Source organism: Polyergus mexicanus, unplaced genomic scaffold (genome assembly GCF_030449975.1).
Source record: "Polyergus mexicanus isolate NDT 795.1 unplaced genomic scaffold, iyPolMexi1.0 SCAF_6, whole genome shotgun sequence".
In the NCBI taxonomy this organism is placed as follows: domain Eukaryota; kingdom Metazoa; phylum Arthropoda; class Insecta; order Hymenoptera; family Formicidae; genus Polyergus; species Polyergus mexicanus.
This window is the reverse complement of record NW_027223326.1, coordinates 3,147,013-3,166,967: the sequence shown is the minus strand read 5'-3', so window position 1 is coordinate 3,166,967 and position 19,955 is coordinate 3,147,013. Positions and strand designations below refer to the sequence as shown.

The window sequence follows — 19,955 nt, the reverse complement described above, 5'->3', positions numbered from 1 at the left end:
CTATATTTTCTATCCATGCGCATGCGACTTACGGTGCATGTGCATGATAAACTTATTGCACATGGTGCATGGCGCACCGCGCACATGTACCATATATACAACGCCGATTGATGTGATCGACGTGATCGATGACAGCCATAACCTAAAAACTGACTACCGTTTCGTGCTGTGTGGTGAAAAGATTAAAAATGTTTATCATCATAGAAACGATTGAAGATGGCCAAGTTAATTTATGTGTTGTGCCCGAGAGTTGGGAGGAAAATGGAATTATTTTGGCCACCAAAACGAAAAGGACTGAACCTTCGAAAAGATGACAGCATTTTACCAGATTTTAATAATTGGTCAAAACAAAAATGCACCGTGAAGAGGAAGAATTTTATTACATTTCAAGCTGCTATCAAAGCAGAAAAATATTTAAGTCGGTTTGATGATACCGAAGACGAAGAATGTAAGTTAGTATGTGTATAAAACTGTACCTTCAGACGAAATTCATTTGACTATATATTCCTGAAAAATAGATCGAAATCAAATTTAAAAATTACTTAAAACAATATTTGTTTACAGTTATTTGGCGCAGAATTCTTTGAAACAAATACAGCGTTCCCAGAATAAGGATAATATCGATTTTAATAATTTAATAACAAAAAATAATATTATAAATAATAACATAAGCGTGATTGAAAATATAGAAAATTATTCAGTCGATAGTGTCCCAACCTTTGTTCAAATTCCAAAAAGTTCACAGGAATTGGAAACTACGATGGGATTTACAGATGCAATTGTGATTGAGGATGATGGAATTTCTACATTGCCCTTGAATAATTCTCAGAAACCGTTAGACGCTGTGCAAAGTACGCTCAAATATTTATTTATTTGATGTTGTATAATACATTGAAAAATAATATGTTTTGACGTTTTCTTCTTCAGTACAAGAAAAATTTGACACAATAAATTCAAACCTGGAAAATTTGAAAAATCATATTCGTCGAGATATATCTGCGCTACATGTCAAATTTGACAAATTAATCGATCTTCTGATTAAAAATCAAACCAACAGCGTCATTGAGAAATCTGAAAATGATCCATTGAAAAGCGAAATCCTTGAAAGGGATATAGAACAAATGAAATCACTAGCAATAGAATCGAATATTAATAATTTAGAAAAAAATCTGTGTAATCAAGAATTCGAATTGGCATTTGTAAGCTTCTTATTTGTATACTTTCAATATTTCGTAAATAAGTATTTTCAATATTTTGTAAATAAGTACTAATACTAATGCTTATTTAGATAAAAGTGATGAGTGAAATCGGAGGCACGACTGGTAAGAAAGATGGAAACAAAATAGCGTACTTATTGATGGATCGATTATTTGAAAGACAATTGTTAACCATGTGTTCATGGACTGGTTCTACAAAAAAGAAAGTAGAAAAAATGAAGAAAATTGCTTTCTTTAAATACAATCGAATAACTAAAGCAATTTATAAAATTATACACTTAGCCGACTCACGTTATACGATTGACGATAACATTGGTTTTTTGAAACGGATTCTTAAAAACAGTGTTAGCTGAAGTAAGCAGCTTCAAAAACAACGGAGGTGAGTAGGAGTTAGAAATACAATTTTTACAAGAATATATATATTACTTATAATTATTTTTAGTAAACAAAATGAAAATTCTGAAGAAGCTAATGATAGCCTTGAATGCGATGACAATCACTATGAAAATGTAGAGGAAAAAACAGCTGAAAATACTGGTGGAATTATTGTTGTTACTGAAGTGAATAATGGTAATGATAATGAAAAATTCTGATTTGTTATAAGATGAATGTTTATTTATATAATATATACACTGTGCATTTTTAGTAAAAGCTATGTTTTATTATTAAATTATAAAAATGTTTTACTTTTTACATTTTATTTAAAGCGTTTTTTATTTAAAGTGATTAGAAAAAGTTTATTTAATGTTTATTTATGTTTATTACGATAATTCTGAAATATTGTTGTATAATAATGATAATATAAAAAAAGAAATTATTCAATTTTGTTCAGCGTTTAATTACATCATATATTTGATTTGCTGCATAAATCTAAAGTGTGTATCAGCGGGAAAAATACAGTATCTTTATGATATTCTACTGCCACTAATTTACATTTGATATCCTTTATATCATACCATTTGGGCAAATATTCCTTGCAGTTTGCATAAAATATATTTAAATAAGATGATGCAATTGGCGTTTCAAAAAAATTACCTACTTCTTTCAAACATGAACCGAATATATAAATTTTATTTTCAAAGATCGTTGCATTTTTCATACCAATAATTTCATTTTTTTTTTTTTTGTTAAGAACCATTTGTTTCTCTCTTCATTTGTTAGTGTTAATCCGTCCATTAATTCGACTTTGTAAAAAAAATGCTTATATTTACTTTGATCACAATTGTTGCCAGAATTTTTATTTTTTAAAATAGGAAATTATTATTATTATAATTTTTAGTTTGTTTTAAATTAATAATTTCAAAAATTCGTCGAGCTATTTGCGGCAATGGCTTGTTTCCCGTTCGGAGTAACTTTTTTATTTTTTGTAAACAATTTTCAAATGGATATGCATTGAAGGTAGATAAATCGCCGAAAACCTTTACTTCATCAACTAAATGACAAATATTATGTATGTTGCTGCTAATAGAATTAATACCGTAAATTTTAATATAACGTTCTATAAAAGTTTTAAATAACTGGTCTGCTACATGTAAATAGTTTGAGTACGAGCAGCTATAACAGATTACAACACCACAAAAAAATAACATAAAATGTTGGTATATTTCTTTGGATAGATAATTTTTCAATATAACAGGCCCTAAGTACAAACCAAAGGTTCGATACTCTGTCCCTTTCCAAAATTTTAAACAATCAAGTGCTCTAACAACTCGATGAATTTCGCTTGGCATTCTACACCGAAGGAGAAAATCAGACACCAATTTAGTTACATTTGCAGACCACTTAGTTTTCAAGCTTAAGGTTCCATATACGTAGCCAGTTAATAACCGTTTTATTATACCTAGGTCTAATAAATGCAATGAATCGGATACTGGAATACTTTTTATCATGTCAATTGGAAGTTTTTCCAAAGGTGTATCCATTTTATGATGATCTGGATCGGTTCTGTTGCGGAAAGTTGCATCAGTTCTTCTAGGCATATCTATGCGTGGAAAACTAATTCGATGTTCTTTATGATAATATTCACCTGTAGTCATACACTTTAGACACGAACTATAACCATTAAAATTAACAGTACCTGTAAAAAAAGATTATAATCAATAAATATCTAAATATAATTATTTAAAAGAAAATAATGCACATTAAAAATAATTTAAAAATATTCAGTGCACATAATTATTCTAATAATAAATATTTTTATTCATTTTATTTCATTGTCTAAATAAATCTATTTTCTATGTACCTTATTACCTTTAATAAAAGACCTGGCAGGAGTATCACATATAAAGCATCGAATATGTATATTAATTTTATATCCATTGACGATAATGCCATTATTTAAAATGGTTAACAATTCATCGACAAAAGGGGTTAAAAACTCATCAGGAGTTGGAGGTTTATTTTCTCCGCAATAAATTCCAATAATCATAAGTTCAATATTCGAATCATGTATCGAAAACAATATTGGCCAGAACTGCATCTTTGAACTATTGTGAATTGGCAATCCATCGATGTTAAAATTAAGTGCAATGTCCATCGGGTTCTCTACATGAGATAAACACTTTTCAAGACAAGTCTTTAGTCCATTGTGCCAATATTGTCCGCTTCCCATCTTTATAGTAGCTACTGTTCTTGGTGTTTCCAATAGTGTCCTCGGATCTTGAGGCATATTTGGTATTTTTGAAAGAATCAAAATATCCAGTAATGCTTTTATTGCATTATGGCATATATAAAATGTCACTGCCCATTCTTTTAGTGCCTCTCGTATATTGATACACTCGGCCTTCAAATTTTCAAATACATCATCATTGTCTGATGATTCAGCATCACAATTGCTCCAACAGTCAAAATTTACATTTTCGTGCTTCGATAAATCTTTAAACAAAATAGAGTCCAATGCTCCTGTTGATTTTTCAATATTCCGCGGTAAGTTTGATGTTGAGGTGATATATTTTTCATCCAACGTTGTAGCTTTTTCAAAATTAGATTTCATAATATCAGCTTTCTTTATACGATGTTCAATTTTCCTGTAAAACGTACTATTTTTTTGAATTTTCTAAACTTTTGCAAGTCGGTTAATAATGTTCTTTTCATCTTGAAGACTTGTCAACTATTCACTTTCTCAAAAGTACTATCTCAAAAGTAGCAAAATGCCTGAGACTAGTTTTGACTTACAATCATTAATACAGCTAAAATAGCTGAATTTTGACTTTTGATATTATTGTCATAGTGACTTCATATCCATTAATGCAGCTAAAATCGCTGCAGCTAATTTTAATTTTTCTAATCGCTATTACGGCAACTTTACAGCTATTAATACAGCTAAAATAGATGTGGCTAAATTTTGGGTTTTGTTATTGCTGTCATAGCGACTTCATACCAATTAATGCAGCTAAAATCGCTACGGCTAGTTTTGATTTTTCTGATCGCTATCACAGCAACTTTACAGCTATTAATACAGCTAAAATAGCTGTGGCTAAATTTTGGCTTTTGTTATTGCTGTCACAGCGACTTCATACCAATTAATGCAGCTAAAATCGCTGCGGCTAGTTTTGGTTTTTCTGATCGCTATCACAGCAACTTTATAGCTATTAATACAGCTAAAATAGCTGTGCCTAAATTTTGGCTTTTGTTATTGCTGTCACAGCGACTTCATACCAATTAATGCAGATAAAATCGCTGCGGCTAGTTTTGGTTTTTTTGATTGCTGTCACAATGATTTTATAGCTATTAATACAACTAAAATAGCTGTGGCTGCGTTTTTGACTTTTTATTAACTGTCACAGCGCTTTTGCAGTCAAAAGTCCAGCAAAATAACATTTATTGCCAAATAGCTGTAATTAAGGCTGACAGGACGTTATATTAGCCACATTTTTACTGTCGCAGCAAATATAACCAGATTGTGTTAGGGTAGTACCTACTATCATTTATTATTGTAATTGTTCATTGTTCATAATTTGTCTCATTCATAATTATATGAAGTTTTTTATAATTACATTTAATACATATGTTTTTTATAAACTATTCCTTTCAATAGAATGAAATCTAATTACTAAATTGAACTGAGATTCATGAATATGTATTGAACTTGATCCCATTCCATTCAAGATATTAATCATACGTGCCTTTATTTAGAAGACGCGTACTCTTAATCACTCTTATTCTAATTACAATTACAATTACAATTACATTGAATCAATTAACAATTATGTATTTGTTATTTGTACACAATTACTATTCGCAATTACTTCATTTAATCGTTTGCAATAATTAACGATTATAAAATATAATTATTAATTGCATTAAGAATTACATTGTAATTGTAATTTGTATTTGTCAATTAGATTGAATTTTTGCTCAACTCTTATGTCATTACATAAATAATTTAATTAACTAATCAAAACTCTTATGAATATATCATATGAGGAAATGAAGGCAATCAAGACCCAGCGCAGTAATTTGTGCGCATATGTTATTTTATTATAATCAAATTACATTGATATTTTGATTACGTGATAGACAAAATCACAGAAAGCATACGTTTTGGTCCCCTTTTTTGACCATCCTTAGCGCAATTACAAAGTATATGGAATATATTATACATCAAAAATGTGGCAGTAATAATACTGTCCATACTATCCATTTAGAATAATAGTTTCTTCTCTAAACAGTCCATTATACCATCTAGCTTCTTATTTACACCAGATTATGTTTAAAAGTTTTCCAACAGCCCATAGTAACGTTTTAAATAGCTTTAAATTGGTAGAAAGACTTTCGGAGATTCATATTGATGATAACTTTAGTCTAATCTTGCTAGACATCTTTCTCTTTATACTTATTGAAATGACAGTGTTTCGGATAGATGGAATTATATTTCCGATAATTGTAAAACTTCTAAATCAGAATTTCTCATAGCACTTAGATTTACTTTGAATTCAACTTTCTTCACATTTAATGGTATTATTTACCAACAAATCTTTGGTATATCCATGGGCTCCTCTCTGTTCCCTATTATCGCGAATATTGTACTGCAAGATTTAGAGAAAAAAGCGCTTGGGTTATCAAAGTTCACTCCTCTATTTTATTTTAGATATGTGGATGATGTTGCTGTCCCGTCTTCTTTAATCGATTATACATTGAATATTTTCAATTCATTTAACTCCAAGTTAAAATTCACATTGGAAATAAGAACAAACAGATTAAATTTTCTAGATATCACTATGATTTTAAATAACAATTATATAATATATGATTGGTCTCATAAACCAACTTTTTCGGGGAATCTCCGAAAGTCTTTCTACCAATTTGAAGCTATTTGAAATATTACTATGAGCTGTTGGAAAAGTTTTAAACATAATCTGGTATAAGTAAGAAGCTAAATGATATAATGGACTGTTTAGAGAAGAAACTATTATTCTAAATGGACAGTATGGACAGTATTATTACTGCTACATTTTTGATATATAATATATTCCATATACTTTGCAATTGCGCTGAGTATGGTTAAAAAAAGGGGACTGAAACGTATGCTTCTGTGATTTTGTCTATCACATAATCAAAATATCAATGTAATTTGATTATCTGAATTTCTTCTCTCAACATCCTATTTGTCAGAAAAGAGGCACAATTATTGGCCTCATTGACACAGCATTTTTACTTTCACATCCAAAGTTTCACTCCAAAAATATTGAGTTGGTTATAAGAATTCTTCTTGACAATGGTTCTCCATTGAAGCTTATTTTTCAAATCTTTCACGCACGTCTCAAAAGGTATAATTATATTGCTAGTTATTTTTTAATGTAGTATATTTTATCGGACAGTCTCTCTCTTTCTGTCTCGAAATTACATTATATAACATTTACCATCTGACAATATGGGTGATTCACTCTTGTTCTGCGTCTTATTACTGCCACATTCTTGATATAATATATTCCATATACTTTGTAATCGCGCTAAAGACGGTCCAAGAAAAGGGACCGAAACGTATGCTTTCTGTGATTTTTTCTATCACGTAGTCAAAATATCAATGTAATTTGATTGTAATAAAACATATGCGCGCAAATTACCGCTCTTGATTGCCTTTTATTTCCTTGCATGATAAATAATTTAAATTATATAAATGAGCCATTTCATAACTTTTAATAATATATCAGCAATTTGCTTTATAAGTATGCATAAAATCACTTTGCAACTAAAAAAGTGCTTGAATAACAAATAAACATTAAATTTTATATTTTGCAACCAAACTAACCAAAAACACAAAAGAAACATACTGCAACAAGCATGTAATGATAGCACAATTAAAAATTTCAGGTTTATGAAAGCGGGAACATAATATAATACTGTAACATTATTCCGAAAAATAGAAAGAGAGAAACGGCTTTTATAAAAAAGTTTTTAAGAACTTTGAAAAACTGTATATGTAGTCATTGGTAAAAATGTAATTATAGTTTAGAAGAAAAAATTAAAATAACTTTCGTGCGTTTATAAATAGATCATTTGGAATTGACCGTTTTTACGACGGTATTTAGCGAACTTATTTACGTTTTAGGAATTGTCACATGAATCGTTGAAAACAAAATTTGAATATTGGCATGTCGGTCAGATAATATGGTAATATAGTAAATATTGTATAGTACATCCGCTCGCTCAGGAATTGGAGACGATAACTCGCTTATTTATAACAGAGTCAAAAGACTTGTTAACCAATAGTTATTATATTTTGAAAAAAACATAGTTCAAACAGAATTTAATCGATTAAAATCACAGACTTCTATATAATATACTAGACTGCGAGCTTCTTATATACTAGTCGTATATTCGTGTCCCGAAAAAGTATGTACTAAAGTGCTGTATTGCGCATGCGCCAAATAAGCTTACAAAGAATGTTGTTTACATTCACGTATACGGCCGCATATGACAAGAGAGAAATTTAAGAGAAGAGAGAGAAATAGAAGAGTAAGTATGCATATAATACATTAAAATTTATATTAAAATTAAAAAATATCTTCTTTATATAAAAGATTAATCAAAAGATTAGGTATATATTTTTTTAACTTAACTAAAGCAGCATTTTTTGAAGTAAAAGAATTATATAACCTAATGTTAAAAAGCAAACGAATAAAATTGCAGCGCATCAAAATATTGGAGATGAACCTAGGTCAACATGCCGCAAAAATGTATAATAAACGAGTGCCAAAGTGTACAAAGAAAGAATTGTGGAATTTCTTTTTTTAAGTAAGTATATTGAGATATATATGTTGTAATGTTTTATATAGAATTGTAATATATACATATAAATATAATATTTAAAAATGTTTTAGATTTCCATTAAATGACAAAATTTTATTAGAAAAATGGACTGTAGCTATTCATAAAACACACTGCTCTGTAACTGCTTGTAGCAGAATTTGTGAACGGCATTTCAAGAAAGAATTTCTTTCTGGAAAAGAAAGAAAAAGATTAAAAATAAATGCAATACCAACAGAACTTTTAACGCTGCAAGTAGATCCATTGCAAGAATTAAATGCTCTAATAAATTTATATAAGTGTATGAACTTATGATATAAATATTATATTTTATTAAATACAAATAATCTTTATTAATATATATTTTCAAATTTCCAATTTTGAAATAATGTTAATAGATGGACAAGGCAAGACTGGTTGCAAAGAAAGTATGTGTACACATATATATTTACTACAAATATATTTTGTAACGAAAATGTTAACGAAGTACTTGTTTTGACAGAAATGGCTGCAAGAAGAGATACAAGTTCCAGCATTTGCAACATGGATGCACACGTTGCACCTGACCCTGTAGAAGGTATGTACTTTGTACGCATATTAATATGCTACGAATTTTATAATGAAAATATTAACGAAGTACTTGTTTTGACAGAAATGGCTGCAAGAAGAGATACAAGTTCCAGCATTTGCAACATGGATGCACACGTTGCGCCTGACCCCGTAGAAGGTATGTACTTTGTACGCATATTAATATGCTACGAATTTTATAATGAAAATATTAACGAAGTACTTGTTTTGACAGAAATGGCTGCAAGAAGAGATACAAGTTCCAGCATTTGCAACATGGATGCACACGTTGCACTTGACCTCGTAGAAGGTATGTACTCTGTACATATGCCTACAATTTTGGTTTAAAAAATCCTAAAATATTATTTGTTTGTGTAGAGATTATGTATATAAATAAATGTGCTCCTACAAATGAGGCAGATGATTCCGAATCACAAATTAAAACTCTCAAAGTAGAAAATAAACGTTTGACAGCTCTTGTGCAATCGCTAAGAGATAACCATATAAAGCAATTACAAAATCAGGCAGATATGTTTCAGCATTTGTTACGAAAGCAAAAGGATTTTATGAAAAATAAATTAACAGCTGCTTTAACTAAAGTAAAATTATTGAATCGACAAAAACAAAGATTAAATGTAAAAATGATCGACTTATTAAAAGAGGCCAAGAGCAAGAAAATATTACATGAGGAATCTTATGACATTTTAAGTAGTGAGTTTGAAGCTACATTTAAATATATTATACAAAATGAAAAATTAAACAAAAATAAAGCATGTTACGGCAGACGTTACAACGAAGAGGTAAAGAAATTTGCAATAACGTTATATTACCATTCTCCTAAAGCCTATGATTTTTGTAGGTATGTATGCATGTTTCTTTCCTTTCCCCATGAGCATTTTTAGACTCTTCTAGTAAAAGGTCTGCATTTTTTCTAATAGCGAATTCGCATTTGCATTACATCACCCTAATGCATATTAAAGGCTGCTATTTATGAAGTATTTGAATGCAATGATATAATATATAAATACTTTGATGATGAAATAATAACATATGTTCTATTAAATAAAATGACAATTTATCATGATTGGATTTTAATTACTCAAAATATTTATATCATTCTTTTTTTAGATAACTTCACATGTATAGCAGTATTTAATATGCACTAATGCGTTGTAGTGCAGGTGACCAAATTTGCTATAACATTCCAGACAACATGTACGTCTGAAAGATGTATATTTTTAGACATCTTTAAGACTCATAATGTTGTCTGAAATGTTACCTACTGTTATTAATGAGATGGTTTCTTTCTTTTTATGTCTTCCATATTAACGTTTATGTTTGCACTGTTTTTTCAAAGATATTAATCGTATTACGTGAAATATAATATAATGTCAAATGTCATTAGTATTATGAACTTGTACATATGTATATGTATACACATATTGCATGTATATTTCTATCTCTATAACGTGCAGGTTTGAATGTGTGATGTAGATGAACATAAATATGCACATATTTCCTAATATATTCCCAGTAAGCAATTTGATAACAAATTGTTGCCAAATTGGCATCAAATTCGCTCAAAACTTGGTAACAAATCCAGTGCCATCTGTGTCCGCATTAAGCTTGTGTTTTGGTGACAAAGCTTGTTGACATAACCTGACAGCAAATTGACGGCAAAAACCGAGCAAAGCTTGACATGATTTGACGTCAAATTGATGGCAAAAATCGACCAAGATCTGCGCAAGACAATCTGATAGCAGATTGTCAGCAAAAACCGAACAAATTCTGCAGCTTTTGGCCATTCATATAAAAGTATATATTTAAATAGATTTAAAGCCTTAACCCTAAATAACAAAATGATGATAAGTTTTGGTCATAAAATGACCATTAGATAATTAGACATTATATAAAATCATATGTTAATATGTTAAAACATATAGGTAAATTCAAGTAACTTAATTTATAAAATTAAAGATCTTTTTGGACAGAAATTGTTTGAATAAGTGAAAATCGAACAATTATCTGTCCAATTTGCAAAAAATCAATTCAATATCTGAATTTCCTGTATAAGAATTGTGTCAAAAATTGAACTGATAGAAATATATATATTATAATATTATTAGCATTTTGTAGGCTTTATATACACTCGTGACAAGAATTTGAATACGGGTATAGATAATGGATAACGCGCCGCATAGCGATAAGCGACTGAACTATTTTATAATACTTTGTAATAAGCTGCAGATTTTGTTCGGTTTTTGCTGCCAATTTGCCATCAGATTGCGCACTCTAGATCCTGCTCAGTTTTTGCCGACAATCTGATGTCAATCATGTCAGCAAGCTTTGCTCGGTTTCTGCCGCCAATTTGCTGTGTAGTTATGTTAGCAAGCTTTGCTTGATTCTTGCAGGCAATCTGCCAGCTTAATCGGTAATAACAACTTTTGTACCAAATTTGTAGCCTTTTTGCTGACAATAATTTGTAGCAAGCACTTGGCAATATCTGTTAGAACAGACCTGGCTGACTGGGTTGTTAACCAGATTCACAATTGCTGTATATAACATCAATACCCAGGCATGTCCTCCGACCTTTCTTCTTAACATTTTGTATACAAGCACTAATAGAATTTATTATCACATTAATATTTCATGTTTAAAATGAAATAAAAAGGTTTGAATTTGAATTTTTAATCACTGTAATCACATGTTATATTATTTGACATTATTACTGTGTATTATTATTGTTAGTTACATTTGAAATATTGGTAAGTATTAATTTGTTAGTATGTTTTTAACATGTGATTCATGTCATAAAGAATAACGTCAAGTGGAAAAGTGTATTATTTTATGATTCAAATCATTTTATATAGTTCATTATTTAATGTGCAGTACTTTTACTAGAATCATGCAATATTGTTTATATTAATATTATCAGGGTTGGGAAAGTTATTTTATAAAAGTAACTCGTTACCGTTACCGTTATTTTTTCTAAAAAGTAACTCGTTACCGTTACTCGTTACTAATTTTAAAAAGTAACTCGTTACCGTTACAGTTACTAAAAAGTAACGAGTCGTTACAATTTCCGTTACTTTTTTACAATACAAACTAATAAATTATTTTGCATAAGAAAAACTTTTAAAAAATTGTAAGCAAGATTTCATTCAAGGTTTATTACAAAATAAATGATTAAATTTTATCGAAATTCTTTATTAAATTTTAATAAAATTTGTTGCTCCATAATATCATCATTTAAATGCCCTCTTTGTGGTGTTAATACAGAGCCACCGATGCTAAACATTCCTTCTACAGATGCACTGCTTGGTAGAGCTGTATTATATTTAATAAAAAGTTTTTTAAGTTTTGGATAGTCGTTTAACATTTCTATATTACAATTATTTGATTTTAAAAACCGTTGCAATTCTTCTTGTTCAGATTCATTTTGCACCGTTTTTTGCTCAAAAATGAAAAAATCATCGTGATCGTCAGATTTTCCAGTATTTGAAGAATTTTCAGTTGATCGGATTCCCAATAAATCCTCCAAGTAATTTTCAGCACGTTTTCTTTTTTCTCCGGTTAACCAATTTAACTTAAATTTTGGATGTAAACATGCTGCTATTATTAATTCTTTTGTTTCAAATATTGTAAGAAATTTAAAATCAAATATAGTAAATTAAGCGACATTGTTTGTTTTATTGAAATTAATACTTTTGAAACAATAGTTTAAAATAAAATAATATTTTTCAATTAAATCCTTATTTAAAATTAAATAACATATGTATTAATCAAATTAATAAGTTACCTTTTATTTAAACCTTGCTGAATAGCTTCAACTAATGAATGGCAATCTATAAGGTCAGATTTATTGAGATTTTCTAATTTTCGTTGCAAGGTACTTAGAACTGATAGTAAATGAGAGCTCTGCTTTTCCGAAAAGATAAAGCTCTCATTGGATATCGCGCGTCGCGTCATCGCACTGGTCTGCAAGAGCCATAAGTTGATCAATCACATTCAAGCATTTTTACAACATTTTAAGAATGCTAATTGGTCGATTTGCTTACGGCTTTACGGTTAAGATAAAAATTTTACCACGCACAATAGCAAGAATAATATCTTAAATAAATCAAAAAATTTGAAAAAAGTAACGATAAAAGTAACTGTTAAATTCGTTACTCGTTACCGAAAAATGTAATGAAGTTACTTTTTCCGTTACAAATAAAATTTGTAACGCCATTACCGTTACAGTTACCGAAAAAAAGTAACTGTAATGGTAACGGCGTTACAAGTAACGCGTTACTTCCCAACCCTGAATATTACTATTATTTCTTTACAGAAAACACTTTACATTACCTCATCCAAGTTCACTTAGGGCTTGGACTTCTACAGTAAATGCAGAGCCTGGTTTCCACAAAGAAATTTTAGAAATATTAAAGAACAGTACTCCAAAAGAAGATACAGATTGCAGCTTAATTTTTGATAGTATGTCAATTCGAAAACAGCTGTTATGGAATGAGCAGCAGAAAAAGTTTGTTGGATATTGCGATTATGGACATGACATCCACATGGAGAGGAATGACATCGAAGCTAAAGAAGTACTTGTGTTTCTATTGGTAAGTCTGAAAGAAACATGGAAATGGCCAATAGGGTATTTCCTTAAATGTCGAATGAGTTCCTTTGTATTAGCAGAATTAATAAAAGTAGCATTAACTTTAACATCACAAGCAAATGTAAAGGTACGTTCAATAACTTGTGATGGGGAAAGCACTAACTGTGGTGCGTTACGGGAACTTGGCTGTAACATTTTTGCTGATACTTGCGATAATATTATAAATTCTTTTCAACATCCAATAGATAAATATAAAGTCCGAGTAATTTTAGATGCATGTCACATGTTAAAATTAGCGCGCAATGCATTGGCAGACTATAAAGAATTTATAAGCAATGAAGGTAATATAAAATAGCAATATTTTATAAATTTATATAATATGCAAAATAAACTAACTTTTAAGTTTAAAAACAAACTTAGTTCGCAGTGTATAAATTATATGCAAAATAAAATGAAAGTCAAGTACGCAGCACACACATTAAGTGCATCAGTTGCTAATGCAATTGACTTTTTGAGAACAGAGAATATTCCAGAATTCCAAGGTAGTAAAGCTACCATAAAATTTATTCACGTTATTGATAGATTGTTTGATTTTATGAATTCTAGAAACCCCTTCGGAAAAAGTTTTAAAAAACCTATCGTGCGTGCAGATTTAGAATTTTTACATTCGATGATAAAGCAACATACAGAATATTTGTTTAGCTTAAAAACGAAGGATGGAAACTGTCTCATAAAAAGCGGTCGAAAGACTTTTATTTATGGATTGGCAATCACATTTTGGAGATTGCTTTTGATATTTTTAATGAAAATGATACGTATAAATATCTATTAACATATAAATTTTCCCAGGATCATCTGGAGATTCTATTTGGAAAAATTAGAAGTCGTTATGGATTTAATAACAATCCAAATGTTTTACAATTTAAATACGCTATGCGACACATATTATTGCGTAATAATATCAAATGCAGTGACAATATTAATTGTTTTGCAATAGACAATGATGCCAGTGGCTCAATACTTCCTTTTAGATGGAAAAAAAAGAGACAGGATTCATTCTTCAATAATATAGAACATGATAATGACTGTGATGAATATAATGATGTGGAAGTTTCTACAAACATACCAGAAAATTTGAAAATTTTGCAAGATAATATTATCTATTATATAGGCGGATATATTGTTAAAAAATTACAAAATATTAAATGTTACATATGTGCAGTCAATTTGATTGCAGTTCCAATACATCATAATTATGCACATAGCAGTGAATTTTCAAAATTCTTAGACTTTAGTAACAATGGTGGATTAATTAAACCTTCCTCAAGTGTATATAAAATTATAATAACCACCGAACGTTTAATACAAATATATACGATTAATTTAACTAATTTATGTATTGATAATTTAAATATGAAAATTTTAAATAAAGTAAAAAGTATATTAGCTTTAGATGCAACTATTTTTCCAAATTTAACATGTGATGATACTGATTTGCTGGAAGTTCCACATAAACTTTTATTAATTACTTTGATAGCATCAAAATATATAAATATAAAGCTACATTCATTTGCAAAATTTTATATACAAGAAATTATAAAACCTATTAGAAAGAGACATTGTTTAACAAAATTAATATTATTTTCAAGTGAATAGTATAATACATATTGATGTATAGAATGACATTTACATTTATTGCATTACTTAATGTATATGATACTATTTATTTAGAAATAAGAGTAACTTTTTAGTTTCATATTGTCAATATTTTTACTATTCCAATGATGTATGTTCATTTTTTTAAATTAACTATTTATGTATAGTAATATTGTTCGAAATAAAATAAACATGCATTTTAACATAAATAATAATTTGTTTATTTTGTCTGCTTATACTTTTTTAAATAAATTTTCTTCGTCAACCTGTCAAATACTACCCATAAATATATGAAATATGAAAGAAAAATGTTCCTATTATTGATAAAGCATTCCATAATTATCATTTCTTATTGTTTTTATTTATTATTAACGTAATTTGCTTATATTATTATAGTCTTTATGATATAAACATTATTTAGCATTCATAATAAATATAATGCATAATATTTATAATAAAGAATTATAATTATATATATATATATATCAATGTTATAATAGAATATGTATATATATATATATATATATATATATATATATATATATATATATCAATGTTATAATTTCTCACTCAATAATGTTACTGTTATATGTGTATAAAGAATTATAATTATATATATATATATATATATATATATATATATATATATATATGTTATAATAGAATATGTATATATATATATATATATCAATGTTATAATTTCTCACTCAATAATGTTACTGTTATATGTGTAACATGTGTTATATTACACTACTATTGCTGACTGGAAAGTTACTGATGTTGATTGGTGTTTTACTGGAATAACATTTAAAATAAAAATTCTAATAATTTCACAAAGTCCCATATATCCTATATATGTAACTGGAATTTAGAAATAAACATACTTATTTTTAGCAAATGCTTTCTCTATTACAGCAGAAATATTTTTCATCATCTTTACATCAAATTATATTTATAATAGAGATTATATGAATATTAAAAAAAAACAAATTGTTTTAATATTGTTGTATTTATTGTGATTTTATCAATTTTTCATCGAATTTATTTTACATTAGTTCAATTCATCCACAAACATTTTATAATTTAACTTGACATGCTAGCAGAAAGCCACATTCCATCAACTTATTCGGCGCATGCGCTCTAACCTATATACAAGTTTTGTACATAAAAGTTGGGTACATCTCACAGCAGGAGTTCACAGTCTAGTATATTATATAGAAGTCTGTGATTAAAATCGAATTTCATATTTTTTAAGACCGAGCATTTCTTCTGTTTTAAACTTTCTCAATCTTCACTCTTATCCTAATAGCATATAGATATTGAATAGCATGAAAATATATTGTATGATTATATATATAATTTAGATTAAGATTCGACGAATAAGACTTTTTGGAGAGTGGCTAAATTACAAATTTATAATTTTTATTTTAAAATCGAGAGTCCAAAATAAGGAAAGAATTGCATCATAATTGTGAAATTTATAGTCGGTAGAATAGTTTGCGAAACGGTACAGCATCTTTGGGAAAACAATCAAAATAAATATTTATCAATTGATAAATAATGTGCAATTGGTAAAAATATAACTTGTCCGAAGCAGTCATAGATAGATTTTGTACAACGTTTACTACAAATTTTGTCGACAAAATGATTCCAGTTCGGTTCTTAGCAAATGATGGCAGAAATCAAGAAAATCTTCATATATTTGCAACACAATTTGACGCAAATTGGCAATACAGTAAATTAGAATTAGAAATCGAACAGAATCTGCATTTCGATACTTCTTGTTAAATCTCTTTCATCAATCTGCGTCACATTATGTTAGCAGGCTCTGCCAATAAAACACAAACTTGTAACGATGCACCCCCATCGTTACACGGCAAGTAGACCAGCCGGAAGTCTGTCGCCCGGCGAACACCAGCCGGGCATTGGCAGAGGCGCCTAGCGCCCTTTTTAATACTCGAATTACCGCCGTTGCGATAAACAACCGTACGGCCGTTATACAGCCGCCGTTGCGCCGTTATACGGAAAACCGAGCACAGCCGAATGCTGCCGGAAGATCCCGAGCGTCACCCGCCGAAATGCCGTGTCGTTTCGCCCAGGTGAAGCGACGCGTTTACCGTAATAATTACCCGCCGAAAACAACGCATCGTTATCCCCACCCGGGGGCGAACGACGCAATTACCGCTAGACGCTCGGGGATAAAAAGGCAGCATTTCGGCATCTCAGGACCAGAACGATTCTTGAATCCTCTCGAGCAGTACGCTCCGAGCCGGTACCAGAACCGATCCTAGAAAGTCGCATACAAACGAAGGAGCGTGAGATTGACGCGTTCGCAGTATCGCAGTCTCCGCTGAGCATTCTCGGTCTCCTCGCCGCCTGCGAAATCCTCGATAGTCCGATTATCAAACGAAAGCGGAGAGTTCGCCGCTATCTAAGATTCGGTCTAACAAGGGGAGGGCCAGACGTGCCCATCTCAGATTCAAGCGGTAATTTTTCTATGAATAGTCCTTAATGAGAAAGAAATTGTGTTAAAGTCTTAGCGCGCGCTTTTCACGCATTCGTCAAAAAAAAATTATGAAAGATTTTCCAGCACGACTTAACCGCTTCGCGATAGACGATAATCGAAGCGACCGTGTGGCTGAGCGGGTAGCGCTCAGGTCTTGTAAACGCGGGATCACTGGTTAGAATCCCCGAGTGTAATTTTTTTTTGTATAATTTTATTTTTTTCGTTCCCAGCAACATTTTAGCATTAAATAAATAAATATTGCGCGAGTTTTTCATAATAACATAAATTGCTGTCTATAAAAAAACAGAAGGGAATGAACAATGTTTAATTTAATCGTAAGAAATATGTTAATTAGTAAAATAATAATTATATAAACAACAAATTTACAATGTCCTATAAATAAAAATATTTCGTTTGAATTTCATGCGTTAGAGGTTCACAATTTTAATATTTTTATTATTTAGTTTCGGATTGCTTTTTGTATACCTGACCTTGTGAGCAACGAAAATAAATGAAACAAATTTGTATAATATAAATTTTTTATTGTCAATATTGACATATTACAAAATTGTTATACATTAATCGGTGGAATCAATAACACCCGTGCAAGATGCCGGATGGTACTGATCGTAAAAACAGGGCGATCGGTTCCCTATATCGCCTATTCGAAACTTATAGCTGCTGTTGCTCACAAGGTATACGAAAAACAATCCGAAACGGAATAATAAAAATATCAAAATTGTGAACCTCTAACGCATGAAATCCAAACGAAATATTTTTATTTATAGGGCATTGTGAATTTGTTGTTTATATTGTAATAAACCGCTTTCGCGAGGCGGTCGTGGATAACTCGGTCGGGATCCGGGGCTCGTGAAAGGGTATCGAGAGACGAACGATAGATGCGTTAGGTAGAATATAATTTATTGCGTTTAAATATATGTGTGTATACAGAGTGAGTGCGTGTGTGTGTGATTATTGTGTGTGTCGGTGTGTATGCGCTTGCATGTGAGTGAGTGATAAGCGAGCGAGTGCGTGTGCGAGCGAGTAATATCTGCGTGGGATTTACAATGTATATCGCAAGTATGTGTGTGTGATCGGGTGTATGCAGCCAAACGCCCTCGCGTATGTGTGAATGTCGGAATCGTCTAGTGGCGGTCGCGTCGGTCGCTGTGCGTCCGAATTATATGCACGGTACGGAATGTGATTTCGGCGGATTCGCGAATATATCGATTACGTTGCGCGGATCTGGATTTCGGCAGGAGCCGCTAGCTACCGGGCGGTAATTTCGGTCGGGTCGGTGGGCGGTCCTTAGACGCGTCGGTATCGATCTGATTGCGTCGATCGATGTCGCGGCCGGTTAGATCCTCCCCTTTTAAGCGGGACTTAGCGCGCCGTATTAATGGTGATTCCGATCGCGGTAATGGCGGTCGCGGAATTACTACAAGTTCGCGGGTATCGCGGTATTGTTCCGTCGGGGATGATTTTCCCGTAGAATGCAGGAGTGCAACGGCCGACGGGAACACCCGTCAACGGCAGGGAACTCCCTACCGCTGGATAATTGCCGTTGCACACAGGTGGACGGATGCGGGTGAGGTGTCGAGAACTCTCGACGGAGGCTGAGTACGCCCAACCCCGTTTTCCTCTCTTGGCAATAAATCGGAAGGATCGCTCGTGGAGATGCCGCAAACTCTCGGCGGAGGCTGGGTACTCCCAACCCCGTTTTCTCTCTCTTTGAGCGGTTATAGGATCGTAGCGGATTTCCAGGCGTCTTACAGACTCTGGCGGTTGCGGAAGATCTGGTCTCGATATGGAGAATGTGCCCTTATTTATACCGCTTTCTCCGGCGGGTGCGCGTAATATGCCTGATTGTTTTAAGGCATATTGTTTAAGATTGAACCGCCGCGCGCGACTCGGGCGGTTTCGGGAACGGTCGGTACGGTTACCCGAGCGCGGCGACGGTTCCCGGTAAACAAACGCGTCTTGACGGCGGTTATAAATTTGAACGCTTTTCTTTATATCTTAAAAATGGGCGCTCGGCGCCTCCGCATTATGCCCGACCGGTGTTTGTCGGGCGGCGGACTTCCGGCGGATCGACGGCCGGGTAACGGTGGAGGGATGCATCGTTACAATATAATTATTATTTTACTAATTAACATAT

General features: G+C 31.3%; 3 protein-coding genes across 3 annotated transcripts; 2 read left to right on the top strand and 1 right to left on the bottom strand.

The window, feature by feature from the left end:
* The first annotated feature begins 570 nt into the window (after nucleotides 1-570).
* Nucleotides 571-1,863, top strand: LOC138934195 (uncharacterized). The gene is made up of 4 exons (XM_070297676.1): nucleotides 571-851; nucleotides 928-1,199; nucleotides 1,289-1,596; nucleotides 1,660-1,863. The coding sequence occupies exons 1-3, from the start codon at nucleotides 761-763 to the stop codon at nucleotides 1,568-1,570; spliced, it is 645 nt and encodes a 214-aa protein (XP_070153777.1). The 5' UTR covers nucleotides 571-760; the 3' UTR covers nucleotides 1,571-1,596; nucleotides 1,660-1,863.
* An 879-nt stretch (nucleotides 1,864-2,742) lies between these two features.
* LOC138934158 (uncharacterized) lies at nucleotides 2,743-4,209 on the bottom strand. The gene is made up of 3 exons (XM_070297606.1): nucleotides 3,468-4,209; nucleotides 3,058-3,294; nucleotides 2,743-2,771 (listed from the first exon to the last, which is right to left on the bottom strand). The coding sequence occupies exons 1-3, from the start codon at nucleotides 4,207-4,209 to the stop codon at nucleotides 2,743-2,745; spliced, it is 1,008 nt and encodes a 335-aa protein (XP_070153707.1).
* A 3,915-nt stretch (nucleotides 4,210-8,124) lies between these two features.
* LOC138934010 (uncharacterized) lies at nucleotides 8,125-15,066 on the top strand. Its single transcript, XM_070297370.1, has 9 exons — nucleotides 8,125-8,174; nucleotides 8,349-8,453; nucleotides 8,540-8,766; nucleotides 8,864-8,893; nucleotides 8,968-9,042; nucleotides 9,118-9,192; nucleotides 9,268-9,342; nucleotides 9,411-9,891; nucleotides 13,363-15,066. Exons 2-9 carry the CDS (start codon nucleotides 8,383-8,385, stop codon nucleotides 13,988-13,990), a joined length of 1,662 nt encoding a protein of 553 aa, XP_070153471.1. The 5' UTR covers nucleotides 8,125-8,174; nucleotides 8,349-8,382; the 3' UTR covers nucleotides 13,991-15,066.
* The last annotated feature ends 4,889 nt before the right edge of the window (nucleotides 15,067-19,955 follow it).

Bases quoted from the DNA above. Each gene is read 5' to 3' on its own strand.
- LOC138934195 (XM_070297676.1), top strand. From the start codon at position 761: ATGGGATTTACAGATGCAATTGTGATTGAGGATGATGGAATTTCTACA. The intron at 852-927 runs GTACGCTCAAAT...TTTCTTCTTCAG, and splicing joins ACCGTTAGACGCTGTGCAAA to TACAAGAAAAATTTGACACA. The intron at 1,200-1,288 runs GTAAGCTTCTTA...ATGCTTATTTAG, and splicing joins AAGAATTCGAATTGGCATTT to ATAAAAGTGATGAGTGAAAT.
- LOC138934158 (XM_070297606.1), bottom strand. From the start codon at position 4,209: ATGAAATCTAATTTTGAAAAAGCTACAACGTTGGATGAAAAATATATC. The intron at 3,295-3,467 runs GTAATAAGGTAC...CTTTTTTTACAG, and splicing joins TGCCAGGTCTTTTATTAAAG to GTACTGTTAATTTTAATGGT. The intron at 2,772-3,057 runs GTATAATAAAAC...AATCTGTTATAG, and splicing joins ATTGCATTTATTAGACCTAG to CTGCTCGTACTCAAACTATT.
- LOC138934010 (XM_070297370.1), top strand. From the start codon at position 8,383: ATGCCGCAAAAATGTATAATAAACGAGTGCCAAAGTGTACAAAGAAAG. The intron at 8,454-8,539 runs GTAAGTATATTG...AAAATGTTTTAG, and splicing joins TGTGGAATTTCTTTTTTTAA to ATTTCCATTAAATGACAAAA. The intron at 8,894-8,967 runs GTATGTGTACAC...TTGTTTTGACAG, and splicing joins CAAGACTGGTTGCAAAGAAA to AAATGGCTGCAAGAAGAGAT.